Source organism: Oryctolagus cuniculus, chromosome 6, assembly GCF_051225735.1.
Source record: "Oryctolagus cuniculus isolate XC-2025 breed Fujian yellow rabbit chromosome 6, ASM5122573v1, whole genome shotgun sequence".
Lineage (NCBI taxonomy): Eukaryota > Metazoa > Chordata > Mammalia > Lagomorpha > Leporidae > Oryctolagus > Oryctolagus cuniculus.
Window position 1 is genome coordinate 2,454,247 of NC_142872.1, and position 18,241 is coordinate 2,472,487.

An 18,241-nucleotide genomic window follows, 5' to 3' on the forward strand; every position below is an offset into this window, starting at 1 on the left:
CAGTTATTTAATTATTTTTCATATATATTTTTCCTATAGAGTACAAAAACATTTTTATGGCAACTACAATGTTTTTTCAATTTAATTTTACTTATTATCAGTTGCTTTGGTACTAAAGTGCATGAACACATCACAGGGGCATGAATACATCCCTGGGTGTGCACATTTCTCTTAGGATCAGTTTCTGACCTTCTTGAAAATTCTTTTCCTTGAGCCTTCCTCACCAATATTGGGAGACAGGGTATCATAATCATGTTTTAAAGATTATTTCTTTATTTGAAAGGCAGAGTTACAGACAGAGAGGGAGAGAAAAATTGTTCATCCTCTAGTTCACTTCCCAATGGCTACAATAGCCAGAGCTGGGCGAGTACAAACCAGGAGCCAGGGGTCTCCTCTGGGTCTCCCATGTGGGTGAGGGGCCTAAGGATGCCATCCTATGCTACCTTCCTAGGCCTCCAGCAGGGAGCTGGATTGGAAGTACAGCAGTCTGAACTTGAACCAGAGCACACGCTGGATGCCAGAACGGCAGGATCGGCTTCACCATCTACTCCCTAGCACCATTCCCAATCATTTTTATAACAAAGAGTCAAAGATGAGGAAAGGGAGAGGAATACTTACAAATGAAACTTAGATATTTTGAGATAGATGTTGAAATTCAAACAGATAATCCATGCAAAGGCAAAATTCCTTTATTATCAGGGGCTCCACTAGTCATTCACTACACAAATTGAGTCTCCCATTATCTTCCTTCCTGCTTTCCTCCCTCTCAGACGACAGCAGATGAGACATGGGTGGAACAAACCACACGGCAGTGACAGAGTTCATTTTCCTGGGGTTCCCGGGCACGCCCTCTCTGCAGCGCATGCTCTTCATGATGTTTCTCACCGTGTACCTGCTCTCCCTAGTAGCAAACACCCTCATCATTGTCATTGTTCTCATGGATCCCACACTGCAGACGCCCATGTACATTTTCTTGGGAAATTTGTCCTTCCTGGAGATCTGGTACACGACCACCACGGTGCCTAAATTACTGGCCACCCTCCTCTCCAAGGCTGTCACCATCTCCGTCGCTAGCTGCATCACCCAGTACTACTTCTTCTTCTCCATGGGGGCCACAGAGTGCATCCTGCTGGCCATGATGGCCTATGACCGCTACGTGGCCATTTGCAACCCTCTGCGCTACTCCCTCCTCATGAGCCTCCAGATTTGCCTGCGCTGCTCTGCAGGGTCTTGGATTGGGGGCTTCATTGCCCCCCTTCCACCTACCATACTCATCACTCATCTGAGCTTCTGTGGTCCCCAGAAGATCAACCATTTCTTTTGTGACTCAGACCCGATTTTTAAGCTCTCCTGCTCAGACACATTCTTGGTGGAGGCCGTGGGCTACACTTGCAGCTCTGTTGTGATTCTCAGTTCCTTCCTTCTCACTATGTCCTCCTACAGCAACATTGTGGTCACCATCATCAGGCTGTCTTCCCGGGAGGCTCGCAAGAAGACTTTCTCAACCTGCGCCTCCCACCTCACTGTAGTCACCATCTATTACGGCACCATCATCTTTACCTATGTCCGCCCTCCCTCCAAGTACAACTTCACCATTGGGAAGATGGTCTCGGTGTTCTACTGTGTGATCACCCCCCTGGTAAACCCTCTCATTTACACTCTGAGAAACAAAGATGTGAAGAATGCGTTCAGGAAATTCCTGCAACAAAAGAGATTTCTCTTGTTCAGAAACAGGCAGGAGTTTTGAGTTATCAACAGAAGTGAGCACTTCAGAGTAGATTCTCAAGCCACACTGAAAAATGGTAAGTCATAGATATTCTACTAGGAAAATGAGGCCATCCAGTACAGTCATGTCTGTACTCTATATTTTGGGTTGAATTCTACTGAGTTTCCCTAATCTTGCTCTGTTTAAGAACATTTAGTACAAAGCTACCTTGTCAGACATGTAAAGAAAGGACAGTCCCTGCCTAGGAGGTGAGCATGATTGGAAAGCAAACTTGTTTAGTCCAATTATTGCAGTTGGGTTCATTCACAATGTACACCTTAACAGGAACCATGGATTCATTCATAATGTACACCATAAGAGTAACCACAGCCAGAAGAACCCTACTGACCAGAGCAGTGTTCCTCTGCTGAGTAGATGGACTCACATAGCTTAACCCTTCACACCCCACAATATATCGCACTGGAAGTGGGCTTTTGGCTTAATGGTGAAGACACTTGATGAAGATGGCCACATCCCACATCAGAGTGCCTGGTTTCCCAATTCCACTCTGGCTCCTGACTGCAGATTCCTGCTCATGCAGACCCTAGGAGGTAGCAGTAATGGCTCATGTAATCGGGCTCTTGTCACCCACATAGGGGATTTGGATTGAGTTCCCTGTTTCCCGATTCATCCTGGTCCAACCCTCCCATCGCTTTTGTTAGGAAATTGAACCAGCAGATAGGAGCTCACTCTCTGTCTCTCAAATAATTTTTAAGCAATTTAAATATATATGTAAATTAATAAACATTTATTAAACATATATGCGGAGACTGACACTATTTATAAGCATTGATGATTATATAATTTTTATTATAGACACAGCTAGGTAATGTCATTAAATATATGAGAAAGTATTTTGAATAGTACAGAATTCAATTTCAAAATATTAGCAAGTGTAACATGGTGATTACATGGAGGGACAGAAAAGGAAAACTTGGTGCAGAAATGGTGTCTCTAACATAGCAAAATGAGCATCAACTCTCCCATAAAAGGTCCAAGCAGAGGCTTAATTCAGCAGCAACTGACTGTTCACCAAGTGAGGGAGAGAGGGACACACAGCACACTGGACTTCTACTATTCCTGTGTGTTCTCCCCTTCCTGGGCTCAGGAGAGCTGTATGGGCTTCAGGAAGGCGAGTCTGGTTTCAGACTTGAGGGTAACAGGGCTGCGGGAGGAAGTCAGGCCCACCTGTGCTCTTCAGAACCAGTGCCCACCCACCCTGGGACTGCCCCCTACTGTTCTTCTGGCAAACTACCACCCCTAGACCTCAGCCTCAGCTCCTCAGGGCTGGCTGCAGAGTGGCGCCCAGGTCCCCAAGTGAGAATCTGCCCTTCAGCCAGACCCAGGGGATGTGCAAGCAGATTAAATTTAGGGAAGCACAATTTCAGTATCTAGGCTTGTAAACAACCCTTTTTTACTGATAAGACAATAATAAAATCTAGAGTTTGGTGCCCAGGCCAATGTTTGAAATATTTTCTTATTTTAACCTCAATTGTGATTTTCTGGAACCTGTGAAAAGTGTAATAAAAATATTTTTTCTAATGCTAATTTGTGTTCATTTTTAAAGCAATATATGGTCATGGATCTTCCAACCCAATTCAGTCCTGAATGGCCACAACTATGACTGGGGCTTAGCTAGGTAGAAGGCAGGAGCTCAGAACTCCATCTGGATCTCCCATATAAGTGCCAGAGACCCAGGTACTTGGGCCATCTCTGCTGCTTTCATAAGCAGGGAGCTGGACCGGAATCTGAACAACCAGGACCAAGGTGGTGCTCTTATGTGGGAATCCGGTGTGAAAGCAGCAGCTTAACCCGCTGTGCTGCAACTCTGCCCTTTCAATGACAATTCAAAGACATGTAAGAGAAGCTTTCTTGTCCCTTCTATCTGTTTGTAGCCCAAGGTTTTGATTTTGTAAATGCTTGGATATGACACTCAAAAGCTTTAATAGTAGGAGTTGTACTAGAAAGGGAGAATCTTGGTCATGACTATACTAATCACATTTTCTTTAGAGAGTTTGCATTAAAGCAGATTATTGTGGCATTTCAAAATCTGTGCTGGTGGAGATCATCAAAAAACAGAGCAATAATACAAAGCAAAAGTAAGACTCTGGAAGGAGAAAAATAAAAAAACAAGATTTAATTAGATTTTATAAATCTAGGACACTATTGAAGAGAACTCACAAAACGTCCAGGAGACAAGAAACACTTTACAGATAGATGTCTATTTACTCACAGGCTGATTTCTGGTCTTCACCACACATTTATACATGCATTTTTACCAGGGGCTTGGACCATCTCTGCTGACCTGGGAGGTTAGTGTATAAAGACACCGTTTGTGAGTTTTTGAGCAACTTCTAAATCTAGGAAATTATTTCTGAACATCCTATTTGTTTGTATATTATTCTGTTGTGTACCACTTAGGTTTTGGGTATAGATGGTATGTGCATGCTGCTTTGAAACACTGCTGCACTGAGTCTCCAGGGAGAACATCTTTGTCTCTCACTGTTTCCCTCTGAGAACAGAATTGACCACGGACTGCTTCTCACCAAAAAGCTGAACCCAGCATTATCCCATCACCCTAAAGAAAAGGAACTATATTATGTCTTTAATTCAGAAAACCTAGCCCCTTAGAGTTCTCCATGTTGGTACCTACTCCATCACTGCACACGGGCAATTCAGCACTAATTCTTGTTTTTGCTACTAAAGTCTTTTCTAACATCCACATATTCTCATCTTCAGACAGACCTGGAATCTGAGACACATGTGTCTATATTTCAGATGCCTCCATGACTACATCTGACCCCTTCCTTTCAAGGTGTCTTCTAAATTGTCTCCCAACACCCACTGAGGGAACACTTCACAATGTCAACTAGGCACATTTTCAAATAAAAAAAAAATCTGAGCCGGCGCCGTGGCTCAATAGGCTAATCCTCCACCTTGCGGCGCCGGCACACCGGGTTCTAGTCCCGGTTGGGGCGCCGGATTCTGTCCCGGTTGCCCCTCTTCCAGGCCAGCTCTCTGCTATGGCCAGGGAGTGCAGTGGAGGATGGCCCAGGTGCTTGGGCCCTGCACCCCATGGGAGACCAGGAAAAGCACCTGGCTCCTGGCTCCTGCCAGGATCAGCGCGGTGCGCCGGCTGCAGCGGCGGCCATTGGAGGGTGAACCAACGGCAAAGGAAGACCTTTCTCTCTCTGTCTCTCTCTCTCACTGTCCACTCTGCCTGTCAAAAAAAAAAAAAAAAAAAATCTGGTATGAGAGGCACTCACTGCAGCCTCACTTTATAACTTTTTTTTCACTTTATAATTAAATATCTTGATATTGTTAGTAACAAGATGAAAAACTTTATTGGATTCTATGTCCCATACAATATTCTCTACTTCATAAATTCCTCTATGTTGGACATTGTTTATTTCTGTTATTTCAAAACAGCTTTGTGACCAATACACTTGGACAATACATCCCAGAGATGTGCACCTCGTGCAGTGATTGCCAGGATAGCAGTACTTCTTACTTTGAGCCCTACCACATCTCCCTCCCCTCCCCTCTCCCTCTCCCTCCCCCTCCCCCTCCCTCTCCTCTCTCTGTGTAACTCTGACTTTCAAATAAATAAGTAAATCTTTTAAAAAAAGGAGAACTTTAGAAATTGCATTTAGGCCGGCGCCGCGGCTCACTAGGCTAATCCTCCGCCTAGCGGCGCCGGCACACCGGGTTCTAGTCCCGGTCGGGGCGCCGGATTCTGTCCCGGTTGCCCCTCTTCCAGGCCAGACCTCTGCTGTGGCCAGGGAGTGCAGTGGAGGATGGCCCAGGTGCTTGGGCCCTGCACCCCATGGGAGACCAGGAAAAGCACCTGGCTCCTGGCTCCTGCCATCGGATCAGCGCGGTGCGCCGGCCGCAGTGCGCCGGCCGCGGCGGCCATTGGAGGGTGAACCAACGGCAAAGGAAGACCTTTCTCTCTGTCTCTCTCTCTCACTGTCCACTCTGCCTGTCAAAAAAAAAATTTAAAAAAAAAAAAAAAAGGAGAACTTTAGAAATTGCATTTACACATGGAAATTAAGCATTGTGCTCTTTCACCAAGGGCTCAAGGAAGAAATTAAAAAGGAAACTCTAAAAATATCTTGAGATGGGGCTGGGAATGAGACATAGTGGTTAAAGCTGCTGTCTGCCATGCAGGCATCCTATACGGGCACTGGTTCTTGTCCCAGCTGCTCTACTTCTGATCCAACCCCCTGCTAATGGTCTGGAAAAAGCGGAAGAGAATGCCCCAAGGATCTGGGACCCAGACATCCATGTGGGAGACCTGGAACAAGCTACTGGCTTTGGCCTGCCCCAGCCCTAGCCATTATGACCACCTAGAGAGTGAATCAGCAGATGGAAGACCCTCCCACCCCATCTCAGTCTCTCCCTCTCTCTGCAACTCTACTTTCAAAGAGATAAATAAATTTAAAAATGAAAATGAGACAAATAAAAATGGAAACAAACTTTCCAAATCCTATGGGATAGAGCAAAAGCAGTTCTCAGAGGAAAAGTTTGTGGCTATGACACCAACATCAAAAATCAAAAAAGAGCCCAGATAATTGAATGTTGCACAAAGAGAATGAAAAACAAGAGCAAATTAAATGTAAATCAGTAGGTAGGAAGTAAAAAAAGATCCCAAGAGAAATAAACTAATTAGACTAAACAAATAATACCGAAGATCAAGGAAATGAGAGCAGATTTTTTAAAAAAATTAACAAATATTTAGATATAAAAAAAGTGATATATGACTGAAATAAGAAATTTGATGGGAATGCAAATTAATATAACCACTATAGAAAACAATATGGAGATTCCTCAAAAAACTAAAAATGGATCTTGCCTATGACCCAGCTATCTCACTTCAGGCAATATATCCAAAAGAAATGAAATGGGGCTGGTGCCGTGGCTCATTTGGTCAATCCTCTGCCTGCAGCACCAGCATCCCATATGGGTGCCAGGTTCTAGTCCTGGTTGCTCCTTTTCTAGTCCAGCTCTCTGCTGTGGCCCAGGAGGGCAGTGGAGGATGGGCCAAGTGCTTGGGCCCCTGCATCCCCATGGGAGACCAGGAAGAAGCACCTGGCTCCTGGCTTCAGATCGGCGCAGCGCCGGCCATAGCAGCCATTGGGGAGTGAACCAAGGGAAGGAAGACCTTTCTCTCTGTCTCTCTCTCTCTCACTGTCTATAACTACCTGTCAAATAAATAAAAAATAAAAAAAAAAGAAATGAAATGAGCATATAGGAGTGGTAGCAGCACTCCCATGTTTATTGCAGCTCCATTCACAGTAGCAGAGGTAAGTAATCAACCTAAATGTCCATCAGCTGATTACTGGATTTAAAAATGTGCTGTACATACACAATAGGATGTTACTCAGACATAAAAAAATGAAATGCTGAAATCATTATGCAATAATGAAATTATGAAATAAGCCAGACACAGAAAGACAAATTTTACATGTTTTCTCTTGTATGTGGAAGTTTATATATATAAAGAGTATAAGAATGTGTGCATGTCATATTATTTGGCATATGGACAGCTTTAAGTGCTTTCTTTACTAAATTATACCTTCTACAAAATAATACAGCCTCCTTTCCTCACTCTGTAATCCTTGACATGAACCCCATATTATGTGATATTAAAATCCCCACTTTCAAGAAAAGTAGTATGTAGATTATGTATGTAACATTCACATATGAATATGGGAAAATGTTAAAACTGCTAAATATAAAATATAAATAGTTAAAAAATCAATATCATAAATAAAAAAGGAGGGGCTGGCGCTGTGGCGCAGTGGGTTAACGCCCTGACCTGAAGCGCCAGCATCCCATATGGTCACCGGTTTGAGACCCGGCTGCTCCACTTCCAATCCAGCTCTCTGCTGTGACCTGGGAAAGCGATGGAAGACGGCCCAGGTACTTGGACCCCTTCACTAGCACAGGAGACCTGGAGGAAGCTCCTGGCTCCTGACTTCAAATCAGCACAGCTCCGGCCTTTGCAGCCGATTGGGGAGTGAACCATGAGATGGAAGATCTCTCTCTCTCTCTGTGTAGCTCTGACTTTCAAATAAATAAATAAATCTTTTTAAAGAAAAGATAAGCTTATTCTAAAAGTAAATAAGGAAACATTAGAATTAATACCACATATTTACAATGGATCATTAGGAACTATTAAGAAAAATTATACAACAAATTGGTAAACCTAAAAGAAATAAACTCCCATGCACATAAAAACTACTAAGATTGAGTCATAAAGAATGAGAAAATACAATAAAGAGTAATGAAACAGTCTCAGTAATAAATTCTCCATCAAAGAAAAGTCGAGCCCTGATGGTGTCACTGCTGACTCTACAGTGTTTGACAAAGACCTAAAGCCAATTCTTAAACTACTTTAAAAAGTAAAAGGGAAAGAATTTTTCCAAGCTCATTCTTTGATGCTGGCATTACCTTGATATCAAAAAAAAGGCAACTATACAAGTCAAAATCCCTATTGAAAGCAGCATGAAAATCCTCAGCAAAATACCAGCAAACCAAATCAACAGCACATGAGAGCACTCACCATGATCAACTGGAATCTACCTCATGGAATTAAAAGGCTGGCTCAGTGTATACAAATCAATGGATGTTACATTTCACGTTACAGAATTAAACACAGCAACCTCACAACCACTCCAACAGACACAGAAAACAGTTGATGAAGCATTCTTTCATGATAAAAATGCTCAACAAATTAGGTGTGGAAGGCACCTCCCTCAACATAATCATGCGTGGCAAACCCAAGGCAAGCCTCATAGTGAGTGGGAAGTTTGAAATTCTCCCTTCTAAAATCTGGAATAAAATAATGAGGCCCACATTCATCACTGTGTTCAAAAGTCCTAGATGCAAAAATTAGGTGAGAGAATAAATACAGAGCATAGAAATTAGCAAGGAATAAGTCAAATTGTCTGTTTGAAGACAACATGATCTCATATATCAAAACTCAAAAGTTCCAACCAAAAATCTAAATTGTATCAAATAGCAGAGAAAAACAGAACTGTCTTTTCAGAAGCAATTATCATCAATCTATTTAAATCAAAAAATTTTTTGAGCATTTTACCAACAACAATCCCAAGGCCAAGGCCTAAGGCCACCTGCATGTCCCAATTTCTCAGGCTGTAAATGCGGGGATTTAGGGAGGGGGTAATAGAGTGTAAAGTACAGATGTCAGCACTTTCACTGAAGGGGAAGATCCAAAATTTGGGGCTAAATATGCAATAATTCCTGAAGAAAAGAACAACTTCACCACAGCAAGGTGAGGCAGGCAGGTTGAAAAAGTCTTCTTTCTGCCCTTTTCAGATGGGATTCTCAGAACAGTAGAAAAAATGTGAACATAAGACACAACCATAAAAATCAAACACATAAGATCAAAACAGAAGCTAGCAATGATAAATGCATATTCTAGGGATTGCTGTCCAGAACAAGCAAGCATGATCAGCAAAAGGATATCACAGAAGAACAGGTGCACGATGTTGGACCCACAGAAGTGGACTGAGAATGTGCCTGCAGTGTGAAGAGATCTATACACACACCCACTGAGCCACGAGACAGTCACCATCTGCACACAGGTGTGACTACTCACGATGGCCTCATAGTGCAGAGGGTGGCAGATGGCGACATAGCAGTCATAGGACATCACCAGAAGGAGAGCATACTCCGTGCCAGCGAGAGCAATCACGAGGAAAATCTGTGAGGCGCATCCCAGGAAGGAGATGGAACGACTGTTGGTCAGAGAGTTCATGATGGATTTGGGGAGAGTGACAGAGACATAGCAGATGTCAATCAAGGACAAATTCTTTAGAAACAAATATATGGGTGACTGGAGATGCTGATCCAGAGTGATGAGGGTGATGAGGAGGAGGTTCCCCATCAGGGCTGCCAGGTAGAGCAGCAAGAAGAGGGTGGCACACAGCACCTGAAGCCCCCAGTCCTCAGGGAGCCTCAAGAGCAAGAATTCTGTTATGGTGGTCCTGTTTGCCACTTTCCCAGCCATGCTGCCCCTTTTCTGTGAGAAGGTCTATAGCACGGATAACCATCTACTCAGACAAGCACGCACCAGTCCTGGTCTTCTGGTTGTACCCACCTTCTCTTAGGTGGACCCCGGTCAAGCTACAGTTCACCAGACAATCATCAGATAAATGTGAGTATACATCAAAATGTTTGTGGAGAATGGAATTAAGAGATAAGTATATTTTGGCCCAAGAAGAAACTTATACTCCACTTACAGTTCTCTCATAGTGTACATTTCCCATGAACATTTTGAGACATCTCATATATCATATAACTCATCACATCATATTTTCATGGAAAAAGTTTAAATGCAGTTGATATTAAGGACAACTTAGGATAGGCAGAAAATGTATGAATTGAAATGTGTTCATCATTCAGGAGCAGCAGGAGTTTTAGTGTCTTTCCCTCCTTAGGTTGTCCGTCTGGCAGATGGGAGGAAATTTCCTGTAAATCTGTTCCAATACTTCACAGGTGTCACAGATCTACATAGTGATAGATGAGAGGAATAGTTCTAGTGTTCTTTGATACAGCAAGCTGAGTGCCATTGTCAAAAATGCATTATATGTTTCAAAATAGAAGAGAGGATTTAGAATGTACTTGACATCAAGAAATGTAAAAAGTCTGTTTGTGGATAATGTAATTACTCTGAATTGACCATTGACCATTGCCTCATAGATAGATAAATAGATAGATATACTTAATGTAAAAGGAGACTTCAAAATATCTACAGTAAATAGAGTTACAAGATGTATGTTGTGGTGCAGAAAATTTGAGATTCATGCACAGTAAGGGTTTTCAAAAAGCTCAAGGAAAGTGAGTTCTATGGGAAAACTATACATGGATTTCATAATTTTTGTATAAAATAAACACATTTCATTCCCATTTTCCATGAACTTTTCAAAACTGTTTTTGATTTGAAAGGTAGAAAACAGAGATGGGACAGGGTGGAAGAGGGACAGAGAAAGAAAGTTCCCATCTCCCTAAATACTGACAAAGGTCCAGGACTGGGCTGGAACCTTTGACAGAAGTTGTCAAGAAATCCAAGTCTCACAAGATTGGCAAGAGCTCAGTCAGGGGGTCCCTTGAGCCCTCGTGACTACCTCCCTGGGTCTGCATTGCTGGGGAGCTGGGGTCAGGAACACAGCCAGGAATCAGACCCAGGGAATTCAATGTCGGACGTGGGCATTTAGCCACTAGGCGAAACACCGGCTTCCTTTGTAAAATTATTTTTTTTATTTGAGAAGCAGAGAGACAGAGTTCCTGAACCCACTGAGGTTCCCTTATATACAGCTCTATAAATACTGTAGCTGTGAAACGAAAACACCAAATTCCAATTTACAGATATATACACATGTTGTATGCTGATCAAAGACTAAATTTTTATATCTTAAAAATCATCCACATTATCACATTTCAAGAGGTCATGTGACAAGAGCGCTGAGTAAAACAAGAAGTGCGCGTTTGTCTCTCGGAGCCGCGGCGGCCCCGGAGGCCGGCGCGTCTGAGGGTCCTCGCCACACCCTCGGCAGAGCCCCTCGCGGCGTGCGCGTCTGGGGCCGCTCCTCGGTGCACCATAGGTGTCCGTCACGGAATCGCCCGCGGCGCGGGACGCCTCGCTACACTGTTAAAGGCGCATTTACAACCGGAGAATCGCCCCGTCCCCGACTGACCTCTGGCGAATAGGAAGCTGGGTGGTCTGGACGCGCGGCCGTGCACTGGCCGCCCGGGTCCTCGCGGACACCTCGCGGCGGTCTCCCGGGTCCCCTCACGCCCGGCGGGCGCCCGCGGCGCAGCTCCCGCCCGAGCACCGCCAGGAAAGACCCGCGTCTCCGCCAGCACCGGCTGCTCTGTCTGCGGCGCCAGGAAACCGGAAGGTGGCGCCGCGGTGAGCGTGCGGGGCTGAGCCACGACCTCCGGGGCAGGCTCCCCGCGTGCTGACAGGGGAGTGACGGGGGTCCGGAGCCCGCGTCAGGGAGTGAGGAGGGGTCCGCAGCCCGCGTGCTGACAGGGAATTGAGGGGGGTCCGCAGCCCGCGTGCTGACAGGGGAGTGACGGGGGTCCGGAGCCCGCGTCAGGGAGTGAGGAGGGGTCCGCAGCCCGCGTGCTAACAGGGGAGTGACTGACGGGGTTCCCGCAGCCTGCGTGCTGACAGGGGAGTGACTGACGGGGGTCCCGCAGCCCCCGTGCTGACAGGGGAGTGACTGACGGGGTTCCCGCAGCCTGCGTGCTGACAGGGGAGTGACTGACGGGGGTCCCGCAGCCTGCGTGCTGACAGGGGAGTGACTGACGGGGGTCCCGCAGCCTGCGTGCTGACAGGGGAGTGACTGACGGGGGTCCCGCAGCCTGCGTGCTGACAGGGGAGTGACTGACAGGAGTCCGCACCATGCGTGCTAACAGGGGAGTGACTGACAGGAGTCCGCACCATGCGTGCTGACAGGGGAGTGACTGACGGGGGTCCGCAGCCCGCGTGCTGACAGGAGAGTGACTGACGGGGGTCCGCAGCCCGCTTGCTAACAGGGAATTGAGGGGGGTCCGCAGCCCGCGTGCTGACAGGGGAGTGAGGGAGGGTCCTCAGCCCGCGTGCTGACAGGGGAGTGACGCGTTCCACAGCCCGCGTGCTGACAGGGGAGTGAGTGACGGGGGTTCCGCTGTCTGGGTCTTGACGGGTGTGAGGAGGAGCCACAGCCTGCGGGCTTCCATCCAGCTGCCGGCCACGGGACATTTATTTCCTCCCCGATTCCCCAGGGCTGGGGGGACTTTGGCACCGGCCCAGGGGTGAGAACGTGGTGAGGTCCTGGTGGTGGGGTGAGCCTGGCCAAGTGGCCGGTGGCTCTGGAAGCACTCAGGAAGGTGACACGTGTGCCCCCCGGGAGGAGATCGCAGCGTCGGTGGAGTCTTTCCACTCCTGAAGCTGTTTTCACCTTACCTTGTTGTGGTAAATAGAACTTTTGCATTCAGGTATTAAAAGGTAAATCCAGGAACACATATTGAGCCATATGCTAGTTTGTTTTGCATTTCTACTTCTGCAGTAGCTTCTATAAAAAAAAATGGATTCTTATTTTTTGAAACACAGAACTACAGAGCAAGAGAGAGAGAGATAAAAATCTCCCATCTGCTGGTGCACCCCTCAAATGCTCTCAGCAGCCAAGCTGAGGCCAGGATCAGTCACCGTGATGGGTGGCAGGGACCCAAGTACTGGAACCATCATCGGCTGCCCCCTATGATGTGCTTTAGCAGAAAGCTAGATTCCAAGCTGAGGGGGAACTGGATCCCAGGCGCTCCAATGTAAGATTCAAGTGTCTAAGTGGTAGCTTAACCCGCTACATCACAACGACCACCTGTGCAGTAGCATTTATAGAAGAAGTATTCAAGTAAAATAACAAGGACTGTAGAAAACAAATTGACTGCAAAGTCTACTGCCACATTTATTCCCAGAGCTAACTGGAATTCAGGTTTGGGAGTGTTTCCTCAGCACACTTCCTCTTTAGCCGCGTAGTTATGGAGAAGGGTCTTCTCACATGCACTGCCGGGGCTCATAGACTCAGCTCTTTACAAAACCCCACTTCACAAGACTTCTTGCTTTTATATATAACACAATATTCTATTATGGGTAGTCAGTGTTTTGACAACATTTCTACCATAGTAGCACATTAACATAATTTTCCATATATTGCCTCTGTGCACATGTGCACATGGTTCAAGAATGTCTTTGAAACATAATTGATATATCGAAGATCAATTTCCTAAAGTTTCTGCTAAACTGGTGCCAAAAATGTTTGAAAATATCTGTTTCCAGCATGTGCTCAGGAGTTTGCCATCAACCCATGCTCATATATCTTGCAGTAAAACAATTCAATAATACTTTTATTTTGTGAAAATATGTATGATAATGTTTACCACTTTAGCCATTTTTACGTTAATTGGCATTATCTATGCACATGGTTGTTCAACTCTCACCCCTTTGATCTCTAAAATGTAAATGTTTCCATCTTCCTTAGCTAATATTGTGTCCCATTGCATAGTAATTCCTCGTCACTTTCTGCCCATAGCACTCAGCAACTTACATTTGTCTTCTGTCTTGGAGTTTGACCAGTCTATCATACAAGTGAGAACATACAGCATTCCCTATTTTGATACTAGCATATTTCACATGGCAAAATACCCTCAAGTCTCACATTGTAGAATTGAGTTAACATTTCCTCATTTTTAATGTTGATTGTTACACAGTTACACACACATACACAGACGGGCCTTTAAAATGTTCATGGAGGGGCTGGTACTGTGGTACAGCAGGTTAAAGCCCCAGCCTGCAGCACCAGCATCCAATATGGGTGCCGGTTCAAGTCCTGGCTGCTCCACTTCTGATCCAGCTCTCTGCTATGGCTTGGGAAAGCAGTGGAAGATGGCCAACTCCTTGGGCCCCTGCACCCATGTGGGAGACCTGGAAGAGGCTCCTGGCTCCTGGCTCCTGGCTCCTGGCTCTTGGCTTCAGATCAGCTCAGCTCTGGCAGTTGTGGTCATTTGGGGAGTGAATCAGCAGAATGGAAGATCTCTCTCTCTCTCTCTCTCTCTCTCTCTCTCTCTCCCTCTCTCTGTAATTCTGTCTTTCAAATAAAAAAATTAATTAATTTTAAAAGTTCATGGAAAATGTATATTATGAAAGAACTATGTGGCCGGTGCCATGGCTCACTAGGCTAATCCTCCACCTGCGGCACCGGCACATGGGGTTCTAGTCCCGGTCTAGGCGATGGATTCTGTCCCTGTTGTTCCTCTTCCAGGCCAGCTCTCTGCTGTGGCCCGGGAGTGCAGTGGAGGATGACCCAGGTCCTTGGGCCCTGCACCCACATGGGAGACCAGGAGGAAGCACCTGGCTCCTGGCTTCGGATCGGCGCAGCGTGCCGGCCGCAACATACCAGCTGTAGAGGGCACTTGGGGGGTGAACTAACAGAAAAAGGAAGACCTTTCTCTCTGTCTCTCTCTCTCTCTCACTAACTCTGCCTGTCCAAAAAAAAAAAAAAAAAGAAAGAAAGAAAAGAACAGAAAAAAAGAACTATGCACAGATTTCAAAAATCATTTGCACCAAAATAAACTTAATTCCATTTTCCACAAATTTTTTAGGTCCCTCACCATCTCTGTGTGTATAATATTTTGTTTGTTCATATAATTAGGTTGGATCTGTGTTTTATTTATTGTGAACAATGCTGCTATTGCAATTGGTGTATGAGTACAAACTCTCTTTGCATTCCTGCCTTCAAAACTTTCACGTAGACTTTCAGTAGTATGGATCAAGCGGAAAGCTGGGGTGTGATTATCTGAGTAAGCGGATACCGCTTTCCACAGGAGCTATACCATTTTACATTCCAAGCACCCATACTTTAAGATTAAAGTGTCTTCACAGCCTTACCACACTTGTCCTTAACTTTTGCTTCTTTTTTATTTTGACAGTAGCTATTTTAATGTATGTGAAGTGATATCTCCTTGTAACTTTCTTTTATATATCCCTATTGATTAATGATATTAAATTATTTTCTATATAGTTATTGGCCATTGGTATGTTTCTTTGGGGAAAGTTATCACACAGGCCCTTAACTTATTTTAAATCAGATAGTTTTGTTCTTGCTAGGTTTTCAAATTGGTTTATATACACAAGATGTCAAAATATAGCAGATACATGGCATGCAGATATTTTCTGCCATTCAATGAGTTGTTTTTTTTTACTAAATTCATAGTGATGCTCTATGCACACATTTTTAAAAATTTTTAAATGAAGATCAAGTTGTCTATTTTGTCTTCTGTTGCCTGTGTTTTTGGTGTCAAAATGAAAAATCATCAAAAAACCCACTATTGTGAAGTTTTATTGTCTATTTTTTGGCTTTGATTGCCTGTGCTTCTGGGGTCTTTTCCAAGAAGTCTTTCCCTATGCCAATGTCATGCAGGGTTTCCCTGAATATTCCCTAGTAATTTGATGATATCACATCATAGATTTAGATCTCTGTTCCATTTTGAGTGAACTTTTGTATAAGATGTGAGCTAGGGAGTCTTGTTTTATATTTCTGCATGTGGAGATCCAGTTTTCCCAGCACCATTTGTTGAAGAGACTGTCCTGGCTCCAGGGGTTGTAGATGTGTGGGTTAATTTCTGGAGTTCCTATTCTGCTCGATTGGTCTACACATCTCTTTTTGTGCCAGTACCAGGCTGTTTTGCTTATAACTGTCCTGTAGTATGTCTTGAGCTCTGGTATTGTGTTGTCTCCAGCTCTGTTTTTGTTGTTTAAGATTGCTTTAGCTGTTCACAGTCTCTTGTATTTACATATGAATTTTAGCATCATTTTTTCTAGATCTGAGAATAATGTTGTTTGTATTTGATTGGGATTACATTGAATCTATAAATTGCTTTTCAGTAGTATGGACATTTTGAAGATGTTGATTCTTCCAATCCATGAACATGGAAAATTTTTCTACCTTTTTGTGTTTTCTTCTATTTTTTTCTTTAATGTTTTGTGATTTTTAACATGGTGATCTTTCACATCTTTGATTAAATTTATCCCAAGGTATTTAAATTTTTTGTAGCTATTGTGAATGGGATTGAGCTTAGAAGTTCTTTCTCAGCTATAGCATTGCCTGTGTATACACAGGCTTGATTTTTGTGTGTGTGCATCCGAAGCCAGGAGCCAGGAGCTTCTTCCAGGTCTCCCACGCAGGTGCAGGGGTCCAAGGACATGGGCCATCTTCTACTGCTTTCCCAGGCCTTACCAGAAAGCTGAATTGGAAGTGGAGCAGCCCAGTCTCCAACAGGGACCCGTATGGGATGCCTGTGCTTCAGGCCAGGGCTTTAATCTGCTGAGCCACGGCGCTGGCCCCCTCCACTCTCTTCTTTATGACAGGTTTTCTCCCTTCTCTCCTCTAACATTGTTGAAATGCATTTTTGTTGTTAAGTACACCAGGCCCAGGAGACAAATGCCAGAGGGCTCGCTCTTGCCTGGGATCTGAGAATCCCAGCTCCTAGCAGCAGAGGGAGCAGTGGTTCCCCAGGCTGGGGCTGGGGCCAGGGTCGGGGGCCAGCAGAGATTGGTGAATGGTGCAGAGCCCCCAGGAGAGCATAGAGGTGAGCTCTGCTGTTCCACTGCATGGCAGGGAGACCAGAGCCAGCAAGATCATGTGTCTGAAGAAACCAGAGAGAGGCCTTTGACAGCGCACACCACAAAGACACGATATGGTTCAAAGTGAGGGACGCTGCCATCCTTGCGACCACTGCATGGGATGCATGTCTACAGGAGCAGCAGGGCACCCCACAGACACATACAATGTGTCAAGGTGTCAATCAGGAGTAAAAGTTGAAACACCGTGCAAACAGCAAACATTCAATCCAAAGAAAAGAGGTCAATGAATAAAACCACAGCTATTCATAGTGTATCTAATGCATGTGGAAATACTGTGGCTGATGATTGTGAACTGACACACAATGTTGAGCAAACCGAGTGTTTAAAAACTATCTGACCTACACCTCACATCAAGTGCCCAGTTACCAAAACTACAGCATAAACTAAGACTTTAAGGAAGAAAAAATAAAAGTTCTGAAACAAAAACACAGTGATAGCCTTGAAAACATTTGGGTAATGGTGGTATTTCTAAAAAACTTCTCTAAGTACAAAAAAGGTGGAGTTTAGGATCAAAATATAAAACAAAATGAACACATTTTCTACAGATTAAAAATAAAGAAGCATTTTAAAAATATAACTGGAGATATATCTGCACCTCCAAGAATAGAGGAAGGATTGATGTTTCTGATAGACAAAGAAAACCCATGGTTTGAAGAAAAAAAAGAGTTCAACACAACAAAAAAAATGGGAAAATGCAAGGAAAGATTGCACAGCTCTCATATAGGATGCTCTTGTGCATTTCTGTGAAATGTCAAACTCATCCAACTAAAATTCCCAGTGTTGCTCCCCCTCTTCGTGGAGGAACGACACTAAGCCCTGCCTAGGCTTCATATCCGAGTCACGGCACCATTATGTCGCTCCCCCTCTTCGTGGAGGAATGACACAGGACCCTGCGCTGTTCTTTCGTCTGCTCGGCCCTCCCCGGGTTTGCTGCTGGTTCTTCCCGGGTTGGCTACCGACCCTTCCACCTCCGTGGAAGGGCGGTTCCCCCTGCCACATTCCCCACTTCCGCGGGGGAGCGGCACACCGCCAGCCGGCCGGCTCTCTCGGGGGCTGCTCAGGTGTTCCTTCAGATAGATGTTCCTCTTAGATGTTCCTGGTGCATGTTGTCTCTCTCCTCCTTTATAGTCCTCTTCCACCAATCCCAACTCTGCTACCCACACGCCGAGTACGCTGCTCTCCTCCAGTCAGGAGTAGGTCCTACAGTTTATTGGTTGAACTGGAGGCAGCTGTGTAGAAGCTGTTTCTCCCTTCTCAGCGCC

General features: G+C 44.9%; 1 protein-coding gene and 1 pseudogene across 1 annotated transcript; one reads left to right on the plus strand and one right to left on the minus strand.

Annotated features, from left to right (window-relative positions):
• Positions 1-787: 787 nt before the first annotated feature.
• LOC100356418 (olfactory receptor 6F1-like) lies at positions 788-1,747 on the plus strand. The gene has a single exon (XM_002723171.3). It carries the CDS (start codon positions 788-790, stop codon positions 1,745-1,747), a length of 960 nt encoding a protein of 319 aa, XP_002723217.2.
• A 7,037-nt stretch (positions 1,748-8,784) lies between these two features.
• On the minus strand, positions 8,785-9,803 carry LOC100356160 (olfactory receptor 14A16-like; annotated as a pseudogene).
• Positions 9,804-18,241: the final 8,438 nt, after the last annotated feature.